Source organism: Salvelinus fontinalis, chromosome 37, assembly GCF_029448725.1.
Source record: "Salvelinus fontinalis isolate EN_2023a chromosome 37, ASM2944872v1, whole genome shotgun sequence".
Lineage (NCBI taxonomy): Eukaryota > Metazoa > Chordata > Actinopteri > Salmoniformes > Salmonidae > Salvelinus > Salvelinus fontinalis.
In genome coordinates, this window is record NC_074701.1 from 9186333 (window position 1) to 9207062 (window position 20730).

General features: G+C 43.2%; 1 protein-coding gene across 1 annotated transcript in view; it reads right to left on the reverse strand.

Annotated features, from left to right (window-relative positions):
• Positions 1–3050: 3050 nt before the first annotated feature.
• The window catches only part of LOC129836081 (tyrosine-protein phosphatase non-receptor type 13-like), a 101012-nt gene continuing 83332 nt past the window's right edge, over positions 3051–20730 (reverse strand). Inside the window, exons 36-46 of the mRNA XM_055901853.1 lie at positions 20136–20634; positions 18737–18858; positions 18530–18615; positions 11362–11498; positions 11009–11157; positions 10366–10456; positions 8362–8518; positions 7911–8088; positions 7347–7562; positions 4851–4913; positions 3051–4375 (exon numbers count right to left, since the gene is read on the reverse strand). Coding sequence (XP_055757828.1) covers positions 4205–4375; positions 4851–4913; positions 7347–7562; positions 7911–8088; positions 8362–8518; positions 10366–10456; positions 11009–11157; positions 11362–11498; positions 18530–18615; positions 18737–18858; positions 20136–20634 — 1869 coding nt within the window. The 3' untranslated portion in view covers positions 3051–4204. The remainder of the gene's footprint in view (positions 4376–4850; positions 4914–7346; positions 7563–7910; positions 8089–8361; positions 8519–10365; positions 10457–11008; positions 11158–11361; positions 11499–18529; positions 18616–18736; positions 18859–20135; positions 20635–20730) is intronic.

Below are 20730 nucleotides of genomic sequence, written 5' to 3' on the forward strand. Positions count from 1 at the left end.
GATCCTCAAAAAGTTCTACAGCTCCACTATCTAGAACATCTTGACTGGCTGCATCACACCTTGGTATGGCAACTGCTTGGCATCTGACCACAAGGTGCTACAGAGGGTAGTGCATACACCCCAGTACATCACAGGGCTGAACTCCCAGCCATCCAGGACCTCTATACCAAGCCCCAAAGACTCCATCCACCCAAGCCACAGACTGTTCTCTCTGTTACTGCACGGCAAGCGGTACCAATGCACCAAGTCTGGACGCAACAAGACCCTGAACAGCTTCTACCCTCACAGCCATAAGACTTCTAAACAAATGGCTACCCGAACTACCTGCATTGACACTTTTTTTGCACTAACTCTCTTGCACTGACTATGCACACACACTGGACTCTATACACACACACACACACACACACACACACACACACACACACACACACACACACACACACACACACACACACACACACACACACACACACACACACACACACACACACACAAGCTGCTGCTACTGTCTATTATCTATCCTGTTACCTAGTCACTTTACCCCTACCTACTGTATATGTACAGTACATAGCTACCTCAATTACCTCGTACCCCTGCACATTGACTCAGTACTGGTACTCCCTGTATATAGCCACGTTATTTTCTACTCCCTATATATAGCCATGATATTTTTACTCTATATTTGTATTCGTAATTCACCCTGTATTTATTCCTCGGGTCACTATTTGGACCTGTAAGTAAGCATTTCACTGTCAGTCTACACCTGTTGTCTACGAAGCATGTGACAAATAAAATGGTGTTTTATTTACTTCTGGCAGTAACTCAAAACCCCACATGACCACAGAACATGACAGTAGCTACTCCCCCTTAAGTCAGTCCTAAGATAATTATAAGTCGACCTACAAGAGGGACTTCTCATAACTGTTTTTCCTTGACTTCCTTGTTCCTTTGAGTGTGTCTGTAAAATAAGTGGTTTTAGTCAGTGTTGTCATGAATGGTTGTTCTCTGAGTGTCACTTTGTCACTCCAGAGACGACAAGGGGGTCTACACACACAAACACACGCACAAGGGATGTGAATAACACACACAAACACACATATGCCTGCACATCCACTTATGCGCGCATACACAAATACAAATATGTGCACACACACACAGCCACCAACTGCTTTGCTAAGTTGTGGTGGTGACAGTGAGGTATGTACTGACTCGTACTGTACGCTCCAAGACGATTGAGCCCCTATCATCACTAACCTTCGGCCCCCATTCAACAACAGGCTGGTGCCGACAACACACCTCCACCGAGACAAAAATACCCCCCCCCCCCCCACCTTACGCTCCCCCTAGACCCGAAGTCTAACTGAAAATCCAGCTGCTTGCCTTCGAACCTCCAGCACCTTCTCTGTGTGTGTGTCAGTTACAGCTCTCTGGCCACTCAGAAAACTCCAGGATATGTGGAAGATGTGTTCTATCCTCCCTGAGTGTTTATGTCAGTCTGTTCTTTATATCACTCATTCAACTGTCCATGAGGAGTCCACAGTAGTCATGAGACAATTCAAATTCCCAGTGTCCCACAGGTGATGAGTCCTAGACCAACCTTCCCATGGAACAGTTAGACGCTCTTTAAAGCCCAACAAGATGTGTGCGCGACGAGTAATGCAGCAGCTCATGTGTGTGTTATATATATATATTTTTAAATATATCTACTGAACAGAAAACATGGCGGCGTGTGTGTGTTGCGGTGCGAACCCAAACCGAGAGAGCGAGGATTTACTGGAAGTCGGTGAGTTCATTTCTACACATTCCCGCGTGGTCTATAAATTACTGTTCTCGCACTGAACACACCACAACTAATTACTTCACCACCTCCCCATGTCCTCCACACTCCATCTCTATCACCTCTGTACATCCTCTCCTCCGCTCCATCACCACCGTCTGTTATCTCCTCCACTTCTTCTCCTCCTCCACTCCTTCTCGTTCACCTCTGTACGTCCTCTCCTCCGCTCCATCACCACTGTCTGTCCTCTCCTCCTCTCTTCTCCTTACAGCTAAAGCAGTGTTTATCCTCTCCCGTGTGTCATATGGTTAGAAAAGAGAGTGCAGTATTCACAGTGGTGCTTTAGAATGGTGCCTGGTGACGGATAAGGAGGATGTGAGACTTGATCAGGGGGGGATCATCTTAATTGAATTTCCTAAATTCCTTGCATCCTCTCTCCTTGTCTCCTTCTCAAAACCCATTGGAGGTCAGAGGTCGCGAGGAATCAAGGCAACGCAATTGAGATTCTCCCAGAGAGGTTCCAGCTCTCACTCAGACCCTGCCCAGGGATTACAATAATTTATTAATTCACTCATTTCTTTATTCATTCATTCCAGCCAAGACTCCTGCAATCACCTTTTATAAAAAAAGGAGATAACTATTTATACAAAACTATAAAAGGCTATTAGGATTTATATAACTCTATAAACCTAAAAGTGACTGGACCCTGAATAACCCATGTCAGGCCTATTATACAATAACACACAACTATAACAACATCTGAGGTAGAGAGTGAAGGAGGGAGAGAGTGTGAGAGAGGGAATGAGGAAGGGACTTAGTGAAGGAGTGAGGTATGGAGTCCTGACAGTGGGGGAGGGAGACATTGCTGCAGGGCTTTCCCCAGTCTCAGGTTTTAAGAAGTGTGTGTGTGTGTGGAAACAACGTTGATCCAACCAGTGTGTACCCAGTGGGGTTTCCATGCTGTCACAAAGGCCCGTGTGAGACACACTTATTTATCATGTAGTAAACCTGGAGAGAGAATTTACTCTGTACAAGAAAAGGGCTCCATGTAGTCACAGTTAAGGTTCTGTCTCGTTCTTTCTTTTCCATGTTCTGTCAGTTAGCCCTGTAGGTAGACCTCTCTCTTTTCTTCTCTCCTTCTTTCTCTCTTTTCCATATTCTGTCAGTTTGTAAATAGTCCTTGTCGTATACAATACCTGTGACCTACCAAATGAAGAAAATCTGTTACTAATCCTGATCCTGTCTCATACCACGATGTGAAACAAATACGTATTTGTGAACAGCTTTTATATGACAGTCAGAGGTAATACATAGTGACCAGACCAAGGTTACACTGTACTGCTAGTGTATGTTACAGTGAGGTATATTATCACGCTACTGAAACTGCAGCTACAATAGTGATGTTACTGTACAATGATGAGAAATGCTTTCAGAAATACAATATGTTTTTTTTGTGCATTTGACTGCCATTACATTTCAAACACCTAAGCACTTGTTCAGTGGTTGTAGACAGACTGCAAAATGAAGATAGATTCACCACTAATTCACATACAGTGAATCTGAGCTGTGGGACAACACAACATGACCAACAAACGGTGAAAGTATCGGACAGAGATTCCTTACAGAATCACACAGAGCATGTGTTCTCAGGGTCCTGTTCAATCAAACCTGGTTTTCAGGTTTCCGAAGGTGAAACAAAGTCTTTCCAAGGCACTTGATTCTATTCACTTCTGGTTTCAGTCATTGACAAAACTCGTACAAGATTTACATGCACTTATTTCACAATATTTAAACACAATATTTCATTAACTCTATATATTAGCTACATATTTAAAGATATTCTAATATACATTTTGGTATAATACACCTCACCCTGTGCATTGCAATGAGCAGTGACATCGTTGATTAGTGATGTGCTGTGGTGCAATTAAATGTATTTAGGTTATAATTGATCATATGCAAAATATACACATTAACTTTAAAAATGTGGAATGATTAAATAGAACAATTTAAATAGTAACACCCTTTAAAAGTCACACAACCAAAACACTCCTAACTTAACAAAGAAGACAAAGTCACTAAACCCCTAAAGGCTGTCAAATAATTGATCTAACTCAAACCAATACTGCAATCACAGTATCTCTCATTTCAATTAAGTGTTTAATCAGTCACTGCCATCTCGAAAAAAAAAACACAAAAGAACCAACAGTAAAAATTTCTACCCCCATCAATAAATTCAGAACCCAAATATCAAAACCATGCAGAAACATACAGTGGCCTGGTCGTCCCATCTATATGTGGTTTAGCCAACTCTGAATAGTCATGTTTTGGCATGACATCAAACGAACAGAGGAATTGGCTAAAACACATACATATACAGTGTTCATAACAAAATCAACTAACGGGCGGGGGCAAGAAACCTGGTCAAACAAATTGATTATCTTCATGGGGGCTCTCCGGTTGCCATCGGTTACTGTGTGTGCGAGGGCTCGCATTAAGTTCGCGGGGGCTCTCTGGTTGCCAATGCTTACCATGCAGCTGCAGGATGCGATGTAGAACCTCCAACCATACCTTGTAGCAGAACAGGTACTGCTCCTATAACCAGAGACAAAACAGAGATGTTACTACACACACCCAAACGCTCATGCACTGTCACACGCACACACACACACACACACACACACACACACACACACACACACTGCAGTAAAGAGCTGACTGTAGTCAGATAATTATAGGATGTTATAATGACTTATGATGTGGTACATTAGTGGTTAGGGGGAACCAGCTTCTGGGTGGCAGCCTCTCTGTCTAGCTCTCTGGGGGTCCACTAACTCTATGAAGGCTTTGGGAAACCCACCCCAGGATAGTAGGACCAAAGAACCACTCAAACTGGGTGTGTGGAATATTTCATTTAATATTTGATTATGTAGGAAACAATAGTGGATAGGATTATGGAAGCCATAGACAAATAATCAATGGTAGCCTGATTGATGGTAGCCTGTTCAATCAAAAGTTTGACCTGTGACTCCTGACACTAACCTCATACAGGTAGGCCTACTGTACTGACCTTAGTCTGAATCATGCCATATCGCTGCAGTCTCATCTCCCTCACAATGTTACTGACGTTGATCTGTGGACAGAGAAGGACAAGGAGTTAGGTTCATGGAGGTTAGTACAGGTATCTCTCTGACATATATAAGGACTTTTAAGAACACCAAGTGAAGAGCATAGTTTGTATCCTTATTTGAGGTAAGGAGTGTGTGTAAGCGTGTGCATGTTTGTGTCTTGGTGTGCACCAATTATGTATATAAACACTAGATAACTGACCAGAGGCACTGTTTCGAAAGCCATGTCCCCCCCCTGCAGGACTGTTGAGCTAACGTGCGCTAATGTGATTAGCATGACGTTGCAAGTAACAAGAACATTTCCTAGGACATAGAAATGTCTTATATGGGCAGAAAGCTTACATTCTTGTTAATCTAACTGCACTGTCCAATTTACAGTAGCTATTACAGTGAAAAAAGACCATGCTTTTTGTCTGAGGAGAGTGCACAACAACAAAAAACGTTTATCACGGAAACTGGTTTGATACATTCATCTCTGAAGGTAAATAATGTACTTACATTCAGTAATCTTGCTCTGATTTGTTATCCTGAGGGTCCCAGAAATAAAACGTAGCATAGTTTTGTTTGATAAAATCCATTTTGATATTAAAATGTGGGAACCCCTACTGTGCCCCCCCATATCTAGATGTGTGACGGTTAGGGTCTTTTCTGCAAGGGAAGCCAATTATCCATAATTTATAACATTCCTGGAAGTGTGTAAACTTACAAAAAATTATAGGGTAATAAAAAATGTATGTTCTCCATAGTTATGTACTTGATTGGGATTCTCTGCCTCTAACCCTATTACAGGGGCTGAGTCACTGGCTTACTGGTGCTCTTCCATGCCGTCCCTAGGAGGGGTGCGTCACTTGAGTGGGTTGAGTCGCTGACGTGGTCTTCCTGTCTGGGTTGGCGCCCCCCCTTTGGGTTGTGCCGTGGCGGAGATCTTTATGGGCTATACTCGGCCTTGTCTCAGGATGATAAGTTGGTGGTTGAAGGTATCCCTCTAGTGGTGTGGGGGCTGTGCTTTGGCAAATGGGGTGGGTTTATATCCTGCCTGGTTGGCCCTGTCCGGGGGTATCATCGGATGGGGCAACAGTGTCTCCTGACCCCTCCTGTCTCAGCCTCCAGTATTTATGCTGCAGTAGTTTATGTGTCGGGGGGCTAGGGTCAGTCTGTTATATCTGGAGTATTTCTTCTGTCTTATCCGGTGTCCTGTGTGAATTTAAGTATGCGCTCTCTAATTCTTTCTTTCTTTCTTTCTTTCTCTCTCTCTCTCTGAGGACCTGAGCCCTAGGACCATGCCTGCGGCTATGGAACCCTTACCTGTTCACCGGACGTGCTACCTGTCCCAGGCCTGCTGTTTTCAACTCTCTAGAGACAGCAGGAGCGGTAGAAATACTCTCAATGATTGGGTATGAAAAGTCAACTGACATTTACTCCTGAGGTGCTGACTTGTTGCACCCTCGACAACTACTGTGATTATTATTATTTGACCATGCTGGTCATTTATGAACATTTGAACATCTTGGCCATGTTCTGTTATAATCTTCACCCGGCACAGCCAGAAGAGGACTGGGCACCCCTCATAGCCTGGTTCCTCTCTAGGTTTCTTCCTAGGTTTTGGCGTTCTAGGGAGTTTTTCCTAGCCACCGTGCTTCTACACCTGCATTGCTTGCTGTTTGGGGTTTTAGGCTGGGTTTCTGTACAGCTCTTTGATATATCAGCTGATGTAAGAAGGGCTATATAAATACATTTGATTTTGATTTGATTTGAAAATGTATCAATTGACCAATTCGGCACATTTGGGCAGACTTGATACAACATTTTGAACAGGAACGCAATGGTTCATTGGATCAGTCTAAAACTGTGCAGATACACTGCTGCCATCTAGTGGCCAAAAGCTAAATTGCACCTAGACTCCTAAGCGATATAATGGTCCTTTCTATTGCATTTCAAAGATTATACTTTTTCTTTTTTAAACGCATGTTCTTTGTATTATCTTTTACCAGATTTAATGTGTTATATTCTCCTACATTAGTTTTACATTTTGACAAACTTCAAAGTGTTTCCTTTCAAATGGTATCAAGAATATGCATATCCTTGCTCCAGGTCCTAAGCTACAGGCAGTTAGATTTGGGTATGCCATTTTAGGAGATTTAAAAAAAAAAAAGAGTCCGATCCTGTGACTACATAAATGTTTGCTAATATATTATATTACAGACATCTTAATGCATACTTTTAATGTCTCCACTACAACAAAGAAATACTTAAATATATTAAATTAAATTGAAACATTAAATTGAAATACTGTAGAATTCTATTAATTCCAATGGAGGACTGGCTCCTTCTGAGGAGTACCAATATGGTGGCTTCAAAGCCTCTCATTGGCCAATACATAGTATCAGCCATCTAGTGTTTATACATCATTGGTGCGCACCTGTGTGTTCGAAACTCACCGGGAGATCGTTCTCTATGAGACTCAGGATGACATCGGTGCAGATCAGTACTCCTGTTCGTCCTATCCCAGCACTACAGTGTACAGTGACAGGTCCTTTATGGTGGACCGCTCGGAGGTAGCGGATAAACCTGACCAGCTGCTCTGAACACCGCGGCACACCGTGGTCAGGCCAACGCATAAACTTCAGGTGACGGACAAAGTGGGTCTCACCAGACTGGAACAGGAGGAGGGAACAGATATCAATCAACTGATCAACCAATCAAATTCCAAATTGTCAAATTTTACAAATGTGTTTTGTCATAAACGAGACCAGTGCCTAAACCCTCTAAGAGACAGCAGAGATGACAGTGGCTGATGACAAATGTAATTGATATGAAAGATAGTGTATCCTTCAAAATGACTTTTCGCTGGATTTAGTAGACACAAAAAAAACAGACACATTGTACTCATGCTAATTCATGCTTTACATTTTTTTCATTTTTCTTTTCAGTATCCTCTCCGTCACATCTATGAGTGGATTGTATTTGAGCTGTCCCCTCTTTCGTCCCTCCTCCCCCCTCACCTCTTTCTCCACCATGCGGATGATCTTGATGTGGAAGTATTCCTTGATCTGCTGGTTCTCCAGGCTGAGCTGGAAGCGCCCCGTGTCTAGGGGGCAGCTCACCCTCTCTGGCCAGTAGCGGTGACACTTCACCCGGCCTCGCTCCACCTCCTGGGTCATCATGGCTATCACATCAGACCTGGGGAGCGGGGAAGGAGGGTTGTTAACAATGTTGTACTATTCATGCCATAAGACTTTAGTTACAGGTCAGCACTGACACACCAGGCTCGTGTTCATTCGGCACCAAACGGAAGAAAACGGACTGAAACAGGGAGGGACCACATGGGACAAGAAGAATTTCTCATTTCCCCCTGCAAAACGTCTTCCGTCGAAACGATGCCTGGCAACGATTGTGTATACACTGACGTCATGCACTGTATGTGAACTTCACAACACAGTAATCGGCACAGACCTGTTCTCCCAGACCATCTGCCAGAAGTCGGGCACGGTGGAGGGCAGAGGACCCTGGCAGGAGATATAGATGAACTCCTCACTGCCAACCTCCATATGGATATAACTGGCATTAATATAGTCCTGGTTATCACCCACTGGAACACGCGTCTTATCATCTAGAGAGCAGGAGCAGAGAGAATCAAATCAAATCTTATTGGTCACATACATATGGTGAGCAGATGCTATTGCGAGTGTAGCGAAATGCTTGTGCTTCTGGTTTCCGACAGTACAGCAATATCTAACATGTAATCTAACAATTCCACAACAACTACCTAATACACACAAATCTACAAATTGGAATAAGAATATATACATATAAATATATGGATGAGCAATGACAGAGAGGCATGAGCAAGATGCAATAGATGGTTTAAAATACAGTGTATACATATGAGATGAGTAATGCAAGATATGTGAACATTATTAAAGTGGCATTAATACAGTGATTAGTGATTACTTTAATAATGACAGAAAGGGTGTGAGGACAGACGCTGGAAAACGAGAAGCAAGTACAGGGTGAGACGCCTCCTGAGCGTTCGACCACGGGGCAGGGGTTTCCAGTACCTGATTGACTTATGGGTTATGGCCCGGACGATTTGGTGCTGGGTCCCCGCTAAAGACATCCTAGACCCGGCCCTCATCGCCGACTTTCACCGCCGACACCCCTATCTGCACCCACCTGCGCTGTCTAGACTGCCTAATGAATTACTGTCGTTGAATTACGCAAGAGAACGTGACAACAACTATGTCAAGAGAATGACGCCCACAGATTTAAAATCTAAACACTTGGCTATAGACTACACTTATCTATACATACTTGACATTGTTTGTGAGATCAGACATAATATCACTGTAATCCGAGTGTGGATGCTTTCATTTCAGCACATCTAATTTGTAAACATTTCGACAGTATTAAATCATTACTTTTTCCAATTGCACAAAATAATCCACACCCACTAAAATAAAAGTTAACTTTCTTCTCTTTCTTGTGATGTAAGTGTCGAGACACTGAGTTAAATCCACAACGGAGGGTTGTTGAGAGGTCATTACGAACGTTTCCACGGTCGTTTCGTTGACAAGAAAGCAAATGGCACAAGCTAGAGTGGGTAAGAGTCACCAGAGTAAATTACCACGGAAATCGTGAAATCGAGTGTGTGAGAGGAAAGAAATACACTAAATATGGGAACTCCTAAAATAAGTGATAAGACTTGAGTGACCACTGCCCAGCTAGCAAAACTGGTTGAAATGACAAAATTATGTCGTTATGTTCAGAGGTGTATACTACAAAGCAGCATAAATTATTTAACCAGCTAACTTGACAAAATATCCTGAAATACATTTACATTTTTTGGAAAGATGGCCTTGAACTTGAAATGGGCATGGTCTAATTGACTCAAAACCCCTAAACTCCTACATTTAGCTTTCTCATTGAAACAGAAAATAAATAGTTATTTCTGGTTGTTTATCAAATTTAAAGGAAAATTCCACCCCAAAACAATATTTAGGTATTTGTTTCATTAGTCCATTGTTGATATAGTCCCGAAATGTTTTGCATGTCAGCAATAAAGTTTTCAAGATATATAACTTACAAATACAGAAATACTGGCTAACTCATTGAATCTGCTTTGTAGTATACCCTTTAGGTTGTATACCGGTTGTATAAGGACGTGTTGCTGACGTCTTTTAGCCACCATAAAAATTTGTCTTTATCTTTATTAACTATTATATGACCAGATAACAAACAAAATATGACGTCTTGATACCGTCATGAAAAAGACGTCATTATCTGGTTGCAACAGGGACCATTAGGTTGTCATCTTACAACCGGAAAATTACGTAATTAACACGTCTTGTGTCAATTTTTCCCGCAGCTGTCCTCTCCAGCCCAGATTAGATGGTTCCAGTGCAGACTACACAGAAGCATGAAAGGGACTGTAGTTCAACCGGTTTAACAGGGACTTACAGGGCAGGATGTCCCGGTAGCGGTTCTTCTCCCGGTTCTCCGGAGCTTTCCCCACTAGACAGTTATCAGACGGCTTTAGATGCTCCAAGGCCTGAAACAAACAACACACACTGAAAATATTTCCTGCTGCTATTGAAAAGGCAGACCAAGTTACATGACATGGTTAACATACTTCATAAGTGTGTGTGTTTGCATGCGTGTGTGTGTGTGTGTGGACGTGTTTAACTATTCTTGTGGGGACCAGAAGTCCCTACAAGAATAGTAAAGGAACAAAAAGTTGACCAGCTGGGGACATTTTGTTAGTCCCCACAAGGTCAAATGCTATTTCTAGGGGGTTTAGGGTTAAGGTTAGAATTAGTGTTAGAATTAAGTTAAATATTAAGGTTAGGAGCTAGGGTTAGGTTTAGGGTTAGGATAAAGTTTAGGTTTTTGGGTTAGGGTTAGGGTTAAGGTTAGGGTTAGGGTAAGAGTACGGGTTAGGTTAAGGGTTAGGGGTTAGGGAAAATAGGTTAGCTGTACAAGACTGTGTGTGTGTGTGTGTGTGTGTGTGTGTGTGTGTGTGTGTGTGTGTGTGTGTGTGTGTGTGTGTGTGTGTGTGTGTGTGTGTGTGTGCGCGCATGAGGAACACACAGTGTATACCCACCATGAACTCTCGGACCAGTTCTTGCTGGTCTAGTTGATGTTGTAGTATCTGTATGAGGGCTTTCACTCTGGACCCAGCGTATTGACTGGTCTTAGCTGGACTGATCATGGCTAGGCTGGCCAACTCTTCTTCTGATACTATAGGTGGACCTGGAAAGAGGAGAGGGAATAAGTTCTTCATGATTATAAATATGGGACCTATGCACTGTAGTTATAAGTGCTATAAAAAATAATAGCCCATGGTGCAGAGCTCTGGAGCAGTTTAGGGGTAAGTGCCTTGCTCAAAGGCACAACGGAAACACAATTTTCTGTCAGAGTAGGATTTGAACCGGCCACCCTCCCCTGACCCTGTACCTGGGAAGGGTGACATGGTCTCCTGACCTTTAGCTTCAAATGTCTCATCATCCTCATCCTCGCTGCTCCAGCCGTCTGATTGGCTGTTCTTGCTGCCCATCATGGTTTTGTCCAATGGCATCACAGGGATTTGGTTCCTGGGGGGGATCAGGGGATAGGGATGAGAACATTTCTACTCTTCTGTAGGGAGGCAGACCAGACTAGTTATAGTGTTTCGTAGGGGGTTGAAATCATGCTGAGCCTATTTTCCATGCACGTTTTTCACCTAAGATACAATAGCAGCTTTTCAATACTGTATCTGATATCAAATTATTTATCAATAATTATATTATGATATATCATCACTGATATACTAACTATCAAGTCAACCTCTATTCAACCAGGAGATCCCATTGTGATATGGTTATACAGCATCATCATAGGCAGCACAAGTTTGTGTTTCATCAGTGACTCTTTGCTGCTTCCTTGTGGTCAAAGTTAGTCTACACTCCCAAAAACGTTGAGTAACAGTCTGTGGTATGACACTACAGATGTACACAGTGTACTCCGATGACAACTGAGACACGACTTCAATATGAACACACTGTGCTTACAGTGCAGTTACCGTATCATGGAAACATCTTCTATTTTGAGTCTATGGATGTCCTGCTCATTCTGGACCAGGCCCTAATCCCTGGGGTTTGAAAGCGACGGTACAAGAGAGGCAAACGAGAGGGTTGCCTGACGAGTCTACGTCTGCGAGTAAATAAATCGCCCCGATCCTCCGTTCTAATGGTGAATGTACACTCAACTTGACGAGCTTCGATCGAAGACGATCCAATCAATGGCACCTGAAGAACTGTAATATCCTATGTTTTTCAGAGTCGTGGCTGAACAACGGCATGGATTATATACATCGAGCTGGTTTGCATCGTCAAGACCGAACGGCAGCTTCAGATAACGTTAAGGGGGAGGTGTGTGTCTCTTTTTTAAACAACAGTTAGTTCGCAATCTTTAATGTTAAGGAAGTATTTTGTCTTGCCTAAATTGGAATGCCTCATGATAAGCTGCAGACCAAACTATTTACCAAGAGTTTTCATCTATATTATTCTTAGCTGTCTATCTACCACCACAAACCGATGCTGGAACTAAGATCGCACTCAACGAACTGTATAGGGCCATAAACAAACAAGAAAATGCACATCCAGAGGTGGCGCTCCTAGTGGCCGGTGGTTTTAATGCAGGGAAACTGAAATCCGTTTGACCTAATTTTAACCAGCATTTCACTTGTGCAACTAAATGCAAAAAAACTCTAGACCACCTTTACTCCACACATAGAAATGCATACAAAGCTCTCCCTCGCCCTCCATTTGACAAATCTGACCATAACTCTATCCACCGGATTCCTGCTTACAAGCAAAAACTCAAATAGGAAGTACCAGTCATTTTGATCGAGCTGTTGATGGGGCAGCATTGTTTTTAGCTGTCCCATAATGTATACTTTTGGTGGCAGTACTGTTTTCCTCCGGAATCACTATGTAAATTAACTCTAAGTACTTTTGCGGTTCCTCCATCGTTTTATTTGATAGAGGTAAGGTTTTTCAGTTTAGCCTTCTGGTCTACACTACGCGACACACTCACACCTGTAGCAATGAAAAGCAGGCTGGTTATGGCTCACATCAACATCATCATCCCGGACACCCTAGACCCACTCCAATTCGCATACTGCCCCAACAGATCCACAGATGACGCAATCTCTATTGCACTCCACACTGCACTCTCCAACCTGGACAAGAGGAACACCTACATGAGAATGCTGTTCATTGACGATATAACTCAGTGTTCAACACCATAGTGCCCTCCAAGCTCATCACTAAACTCCCTTTGCAACTGGATCCTGGACTTCCTGACAGGCCGCCCCCAGGGGGTGTGGGTAGGCAACAACACATCCGCCACACTGATCATCAACACGGGGGCCCCTCAGGGGTGCGTGCTTAGTCCCTTTCTGTACTCCCTTGTTCACCCACAACTGACACCATCATTAAGTTTGCTGACGACACAACGGTGGTTGGCCTGACCACCGACAACTTTGAGACAGGCTATAGGGAGGACCTGGCAGTGTGGTGCCAGGACAACCTCCTCTCAATCAACGTCAGCAAGACAAAGGAGCTGATCGTGCAGTGCAGCAAACGGAAGGCTGAGCATGTCCCCATCCACATTGACGGGGCTGTAGTGGAACAGGTCGAGAGCTTCAAATTCCTCAGTGTCCATATAACTAAGGAATTATCATGGTCCACACACACTAACACAGCCGTGAAGAAGGCACAACAATACCTCTTCCCCCTTAAGAGGCTGAAAATATTTGACATGGGCCCTAAGATCCTCAAAACGTTTTACAGCTGCAACATTGAGAGCATCTTGACTGGCTGATTCACCGTTTGGTATGGCAACTGCTTGGCATCCGACCGCAAGGCGCTACAGAGGTGTGCATGGCCCAGTACATCCCTGGGTCTGAGCTCCCTGACATCCAGGACCTCTATACCAGGTGTCAGAGGAATGCCCTAAAAATTGTCAAAGCCACCCATGTCATGGACTATTCTCTGTGCTACTGCACAGCAAGCCGTATTTTTCAATATAGATTTTTCAATATTTTATCAATATAGTTAGTCTGTGTAGCTATTGGTTAACTATTTAACTATCTGCATTGACCCTTTTGCACTAACTCTGTTGACTCATCACATACAGTTGTCAAGTGCCTCGAATTGTTACGCTGATTTATTTAGAAGAAATGATACGTAGCACCCAAACACATGCTGTAATGTGATTTGTCAAATATGAGATGTTTGCTGCTTCGAACCCAGTCATGCACGCAGTCAACAAGCCAAAAGCCGGGTGTAAAATGAATGTTGTGAAGTCCACCTGTTTAAAGACACAGTCAACTTAGTGTATATAAACTTCTGACCCACTGGAATTGTGATGCAGTGAATTATAAGTAAAATAATCTGTCTGTAAACAATTGTTGGAAAAATTATTTGTTTCATGCACCAAGGTAGATGTCCTAACCGACTTGCCAAAACTATAGTTTGTTAACAAAATATGTGTGGAGTGGTTGAAAAACAAGTTTTAATGACTCCAACCTAAGTGTATGTAAACTTCCGACATCAACTGTACAGTGCAATCGGAAACTATTCAGATTCCTTGACTTTTCAACATGTTGTTACATTACAGCCTTATTTTGCAATTGATTAAATGAAAAATGATCCTCATCAATCTACACAATACCTCATAATGACAAAGTGAAAACAGGTTTTTAGAAATTTTTGCAAATGTATTACAAAAAAACCCAACTGAAATTCCATTTTTACAAAAGTATTCAGACCATTTGCTATGAGAATCCTTGAGATGTTTCTACAACTTGATTGGATTCCACCTGTGGTAAATTGAATTTATTGTACATGATTTGGAAAGGCACACACCTGTCTGTATAAGGTCCCACAGTTGACACCGCATGTCAGAGCAAAAACCAGCCACGAGGTCGAAGGAATTGTCCGTAGAGTTCAGAGACAAGATTGTGTCGAGGCACAGATCTGGGGAAGGGACTAAAACACGTATGCAGCATTGAAGGTCCTCAAGAACACAGTGGCCTCCATCAGTGGCCTCCATCGGACCCTTTTTTTCCCCAATTTATGTCGCCTAAAATGACATGCCTAAATCTAACTGCCTGAAGCTCAGGACCTGAAGCAAGGACATGCATATGCTTGATACCATCTGAAAGGAAACACTTTGCAGTTTGTGGAAATGTAAAATGAATGTAGGATAATATAACACATTAGATCTGGTAAAAGACAATACAAAGAAAAAAACATGCACCAATCTGTAGAGGTTAAATGGAAGAAGTTTGGAACCACTAAGACTCTTCCCAGAGCCAAACTGAGCATTCGGGTCAGAAGGGCCTTGGTCAGGGAGGTGACCAAGAACCCAATAGTCACTGACAGGGCTCCAGAAATCCCCTGTGGAGAAGGTAGAACATTCCAGAAGAACAACCATCTCTGCAGCACTCCACCAATCAGGCCTTTATGGTAGAGTGGCCAGACAGAAGCCACTCCACAGTAAAAGGCACATGACAGCCCACTTGGAGTTTGCCAAAAGGCACTTAGAAGACTCTCAGGCCACGAGTAACAAGATTCTCTGGTCTGATGAAACCAATATTGAACTCTTTGGCCTGAATGCCAAGTGTCACATCTGGAGAAAACCTGGCACCATCCCTACGGTAAAGCATGGTCATTGGGATATGGGGTAAGTTGAGCATAGGGATAGTGTAGGTTGAGTTTCCTTGGGGTACGTGGGCGATGTTATCCAGTGACAGTTCGTGAAGGTGCATGGAAATGGGGGTGTGGTATATGGACACCTGCTCGCTGAACATCTCATTCCAAAATCATGGGGATTAATATGGAGTTGGTCTCCTCTTTGCTACTATAACAGCCTCCACTCTTCTGGGGAGGCTTTCCACTAGATGTTGGAACATTGCTGCGGGGACTTGCTTCCATTCAGCCACAAGAGCATTAGTTAGGTCGCAAACTGATATTGGGCGATTAGGCCTGGCTCGCAGTCGGCGTTCCAAGTCATCCCAAAGGTGTTCGATGGGTTTGAGGTCAGGGCTCTGTGCAGGCCAGTCAAGTTCTTCCACACCGATCTCAACAAACCATTTCTGTATGGACCTCGCTTTGTGGAGGGGGGCATTGTCATGCTGAAACAGGAAAGGGCCTTCGCCCAAAATGTTGCCACAAATTTGGAAGCACAAAATCGTCTAGAATGTCATTGTGTGCTGTAGTGTTAAGATTTCCTTTCACTAGGGCGCCTAGCCTAAACCATGAAAAACAGCCCCAGACAATTATTCCTCCTCCACCAAACTTCACAATTGTCACTATGCATTTGGGAAGGTAGCGTTCTCCTGGAATCCGCCAAACCCAGATTCGTTCGTCGGACTGCCAGATGGTAAAGAGTGATTCATCACTCCAGAGGACTTGTTTCCACTGCTCCAGAGTCCAAACGCGGCGAGCTTAACACCACACCAGCCAATGCATGGCATTGCGCTTGGTGATCTTAGGCTTGTGTGCGGCTGCTCGGCCATGGAAACCAATTTCATGAAGCTCCCGACGAACAGTTTTTATGCTGACGTTGCTTCCAGAGGCAGTTTGGAAATCGATAGTGAGTGTTGCAACCGAGAGCAGACGATTTAGAAGTGCTACGCGCTTCAGCAGTTAGCGGTCCCATTCTGTGAGCTTGTGGCCTACCTCTTCGTGGTTGAGCTGTTGTTTCCACTTCACAATAACAACACTTACAGTTGACCGGGGCAGCTATAGCAGGACAGAAATTTGATGAACTGACTATTTGGAAAGGTGTCATCCTATGAGAGTGCACTCGATTTTATACACCTGTCAGCAACGGGTGTGGCTGACACCTTTTGAGGATCTGAGTACCCATGCCAAATCTTTTCAGTCTCCTGAGGGGGAATAGGCTTTGTTGTGCCCTCTTCACGACTGTCTTAGAGTGTTTGGACCGTGATAGTTTGTTGGTGATGTAGACGCCAAGGAATTTGAAGCCCTAAACCTGCTCCACTGTAGCCCCGTCGATGAGAATGGGGGTGTGCTCGGTCCTCCTTTTCCAGTAGTCCATACCATCTACTTTGTCTTAATCATGTTGAGAGAGAGGTTGTTGTCCTGGCACCAAACAACCAGATCTCTGACCTCCTACCTATAGGTCGTCTCATCATTGTCGGTGATCAGGCCTACCGCTGTTGTGTCATCGGCAAACTTGATGATGGTGTTGGAGTCGTGCCTGGCCATGCAGTCATGAGTGAACAAGGAGTACAGGAGGGGACTGAGCACGCAACCGAGGGGCCCCTGTTTTGAGGATCAGCGTGGTAGATGTATTGTTCCCTACCCTTACCACCTGGGAGCGGCCTGTCAGGAAGTCCAGGATCCAGATGTAGAGGGAGGTGTTTAGTCCCAGGGTCCTTAGCTTAGTGATGAGCTTTGAGGGCCCTATGGTGTTAAACGCTGAGCTGTAGTCAATGAATAGCATTCTCACATAGGTGTTCCTTTTGTCCAAGTGAGAAAGGGCAGTCAGTGTTGAGTGCAAAAGAGATTGCATCATCTGTGGATCTGTTGGGGCGGTATGCAAATTGGAGTGGGTCTAGAGTTTCTGGGATAATGGTGTTGATGTGAGCCATGACCATCCTTTCAAAGCACTTCATGGCTATAGACGTGAGAGGTACATTTAGACAGGTTACCTTAGTGTTCTTGGGCACAGGGACTATGGTGGTCTGCTTGAAACATGTTGGTATTACAGACTCAGTCAGGGACAGGTTGAAAATGTCAGTGAAGACACCTGCCAGTTGATCAGCGCATGCTCGGAGTACACATCTTGGTAATCCGTCTGGCCCTACGGCCTTGTGAATGTTGACCTGTTTAAAAGTCTTACTCACATCGGCTACGTAGAGCGTGATCACACAGTCATCCGAAACAGCTGGTGCTCTCATGCATGTTTCAGTGTTATTTGCTCGAAGAGAGCATAGAAGTAATTTAGTTTGGTAGTAGCCGAGCAAACTTGCTAACTGCCTGCTACTCAGCACTCTATTGTCCTTCTAATCACTCGGACATCAATGCACATGTAATGAAACATTTTATCAAACACTCCATGAGAGACCATGAGCTCATGTTGCGCAACATTTATATAGGCTATGCAATTGTGTGAGAAAACAGAGTGGTGGCATCTAATAAAAATAGGAGAATCCCATCAGCTTTCTTTAGGCTTACTATATTTATTTCTTAACTTAACTTTCCTAATATTAAGCACATTGCTTCTATTTACAGGAGTATAGTCTACCTGGCTGGCATGAATATGAACCACAGGAAAAGTGTCCTCCATTCGCTAACCTGTTTTTGCTTTGTCATTACGGGGTATTGAGTGTAGATTGATGATGGGAACAAACGATTTAATCTGGTTAAGAATAAGGCTGTAACGTAACAAAATGTGGAAAAAGTCAAGGGTTATGAATACTTTCCGAAGGCACTGTATATATATTTTTTATTTTATTTTGGCTCTACTTACCCCGCTCTCCCCTACTGGCAACAATGTGTGATTGTTAATGAGAGACAAATGGAGAGGAGGAAAAGATCAGTCTTACCTGTTCGAGGCTTCATGGAGCAAGTTAGTCATACTCTTGCTGGACAGGCAGCAAGCCGGATGAGAGGGTTTACTGTTACAGCTCTCCTACACACGCACACACACCAGAGAGAGAATGGGACAGAAAGAGAGAGGTGACAGGTGAGTGTGGGGGCTCCTATTTTCATGATAGACTGCAATGCTACAGTGTTGTGTGTATGTGTGTTACCTGTCCAGCCATGTCCTCTTCTGTGAGGGCCCGCAGGCGGAGTGAGGGGTGATAGGAGGGGTCGGGGGGTAAACGGGGGGTAATGTCCTCCTCTACATCAGGTACTGGATCTGAAGTCCCCTCTGTAATCAAATACACAGGCAATATTACATACAGTATGACTCAATTATTTAGAAGGCCCAGTGCAGTCAAAAATGTTATTTTCCTGGGTTTTATACATATATTTACACAGTATGAGGTTGGAATAATACTGTGAAATTGTGCAAATGTAATGCCCTTCTTTCTTTTTTTCTTTTTTTACATGAAAATTTATTTTGTGAAGCCAGCATATAAATACAAATACAAAATATAATACACTATAATACATTCAATATGGAAAACACTGGAAAGATAATTATTCCGTCTCTGCAGTCTACTGCCCGACCATGTATTGGGCCTACATTTGTCCTATGTTCCACTGTTCAGCAGCCTGATGGCCATCGGAATAAAATTTACCCTGCTCATATTCTTTATTTATAAAAAAAATTAAATAATTAACCCACCCACCACCACCCCTCTTCGGAGGACACATATCTTTATAGTTTTTTAATGCCCTTTTAGTGTAAGAGCCGTTTGAAAAGACCGCCTGAAATTTCAGCCTGTTTTGGTGGGATAGAGTTTTGGCCTGCCTGGTGACATCAGCAGACGGTAAATTTGTTAATATATTAGAGGCCACTGCCCTATATACATAGACTTGAAATCAATGGCCACTTTAATAATTTGTAACACTAGTCACTTTAATAATGTTTACATATTTTGCACTACTCATACTGTATTCTACTGTATTTTAGTCTATGCCGCTCCGACATTGCTCGACCAAATATTTGTATTTTCTTAATTCCATTCCTTTACTTTACATTTTTGTGTATTGTTGTGAAATCGTTAGATATTACTTGTTAGGTATTACTGCACTGTTGGAGCTAGAAACACAAGCATTTCGCTACACGTGCAATAATATCCGCTAAACATGTGTATGTGACCAATAAGATTTGATTTGATAAGAGAGAGTTACAAACCTATCTGCAAATAACAACTCGTTTCCAGTTTTCCCCTCCCCACTCAGACCCTGAAAGTCCGAGCAATTTTAGCTTGAGAAATTGCTCTTGTTAAGAAGCTATTTTTGTTTGTTTTCAATTAAAATGGTCAAAAAGAATCATAGTAAGGTACTTAATTGTTACCCAGAAATGATTTGATATTGAGATAAAAACGACTGCATTGGGCCTTTAAGTACATTCTGTTTAGGATTTAGGCCTGCGGATTGAAATATTTACTTCGCTAAAATTAGATAAAAGTAACACTTTTTAAGTATGAAACCCCACAACAAATATGACTTTTGGATGAACTATCCCTTAGATCTCACCAGGGGGAAGGTCCTCCTGCTGGACATCAGGTGAGGAACATGCAGAAGGGTTGGAGTATGGTTCGGCTTCGATGAAGACTGACACATTTGATCCAGTGCAGGATGCCATGTTGGATCCGTTGCTGGTAGCCATGTTGACTTCAGGGCAGGAGGCCATGTTTGATCCAGGATAAGAGGACATATTTGATCCAGGATAAGAAGCCATATTTGATCCAGGATAAGAGGCCATATTTGATCCAGGACAGGAAGACATATTGGATGCTGATCCAGGACAGGAAGCCATATTGGATGCTGATCCAGGACAGGAGGCCATATTGGATCCAGGACAGACGGCCATGTTGTCTCCAGGGAAGCCCATAGAGAAGAATGCATCAGTGCAGGGTGCTGTGCTGGCCCGTGGTATGTCTCTACAGATTGTGAGTTGGATGTTTCCCTCAGCCTGACGGAGGATATCCACCACCTTACAGTGGCTCAGACCTGATACTATTATACCATTCACCTAGAACACATTTGAATACAACAATGACACATATTTAGTAAAAATATATAGTTGAAGTCGGATGTTTACATACATTTAGGTTGGAGTCATTAAAAC